Below are 1,294 nucleotides of genomic sequence, written 5' to 3'. Positions count from 1 at the left end.
CCTTATCGTCATCAGCTTCAGTAAAACGCTCTCAAGTTACACGAGTGTCCCATCTGAGACACATGTGCTGCAGGTTATTATTTATTTACAGCTGATTCAGATCCGGGTTTCAGGTGGTTTCTCTAGACCTCAGAAGAAGTAGGAACCAATGTGAGCTGAGATTCAGACGAGCGGGGAAAGTACTGAGAGACGGACTAACACATTGTTGGTTTGGATCTGCACATGGGAAGTGATGACAACAAAACAATACTGTCCAACACCAGCCTCGTTCTTTAAATGCTGAATAAATAAAATACACAACTTTTTAATGAAGCGGGTGAAATGACACCGAGACGTGTCATGACGTCCTGATGTAAACGACAGTAAATACGTCAATCTGAAGGTGTGTTGTTCCAGATGATAACGGACAGTGGCCCCATTTACACTTGTGTCTCTTTGTGGTTGTTTTCAGTCTCTTTTTAGTAGTTTTTAGTCTCTTTGAAAACAACTACAGTCTCTTTGTAGTTGTTTTGTGTCTCTTTGTGGTTGTTTTCAGTCTTTGTGGTTGTTTTCAGTCTCTGTGGTTGTTTTTAGTCTCTTTGTAGTTTTCAGTCTCTTTGTGGTTGTTTTTAGTCTCTGTGGTTGTTTTTAGTCTTTTTGTAGTTTTCAGTCTCTTTGTGGTTGTTTTCAGTCTTTGTGGTTGTTTTCAGTCTCTGTGGTTGTTTTTAGTCTCTTTGTAGTTTTCAGTCTCTTTGTGGTTGTTTTCAGTCTTTGTGGTTGTTTTTAGTCTCTGTGGTTGTTTTTAGTCTCTTTGTAGTTTTCAGTCTCTGTTGTTGTTTTCAGTCTCTGTTAAATTATTTTGTGTCTCTGTCGTTACTTCTGGTTTGAACACCTGGTTGAATCTGTTGAATTGTCCACTCTGGAGTCACTGAGTGTAAATGGGGGATTTGTGTCCAGGAGCTGCACAGTGTGTTCAGGTGAATGAAAAGTGTTTTGTGTGAAAGCTCGTGGATCAATAATCTACAGTGAACTGAAACGTCTTCTAACTACAGGCCTGGGCCTTTAAATAAAAAGTGCACTAGGATTTTTACAGTATCAGTCAGAGTGAGGACTACAAACTGAGCAGTCCGAACTACAACGTCCAGACAGGAAACACAAACCTGCGTCTCTGCTTCCTGTCTCAGCTGATGATGAAGACTCTCGGTCCTTCCTCTCTCATAGGAGGAAGACTCTCGATCACCATGTTGTCCATCAGTCCGTATTTATCCTCTTTTTTACTCCTCTGTACCTCTTCTCCTCTTCCATTGGCTGACAC

General features: G+C 41.0%; 1 protein-coding gene across 1 annotated transcript in view; it reads right to left on the bottom strand.

Annotated features, from left to right (window-relative positions):
- Positions 1 to 660: 660 nt before the first annotated feature.
- LOC111650884 (magnesium transporter NIPA4-like) overlaps positions 661 to 1,294 on the bottom strand; it is an 11,034-nt gene continuing 10,400 nt past the window's right edge. Inside the window, exon 7 of the mRNA XM_087172489.1 lies at positions 661 to 1,291. Coding sequence (XP_087028615.1) covers positions 1,160 to 1,291 — 132 coding nt within the window. The 3' untranslated portion in view covers positions 661 to 1,159. The remainder of the gene's footprint in view (positions 1,292 to 1,294) is intronic.

The sequence above is a fragment of the Seriola lalandi genome, unplaced genomic scaffold, assembly GCF_002814215.2.
Source record: "Seriola lalandi dorsalis isolate HSWRI2012SDOR001 ecotype SW California unplaced genomic scaffold, Sedor1 jcf7180002053014, whole genome shotgun sequence".
In the NCBI taxonomy this organism is placed as follows: domain Eukaryota; kingdom Metazoa; phylum Chordata; class Actinopteri; order Carangiformes; family Carangidae; genus Seriola; species Seriola lalandi.
Note: the sequence above shows the minus strand (reverse complement) of the source record. Positions and strands in the feature narration are given on the sequence as shown.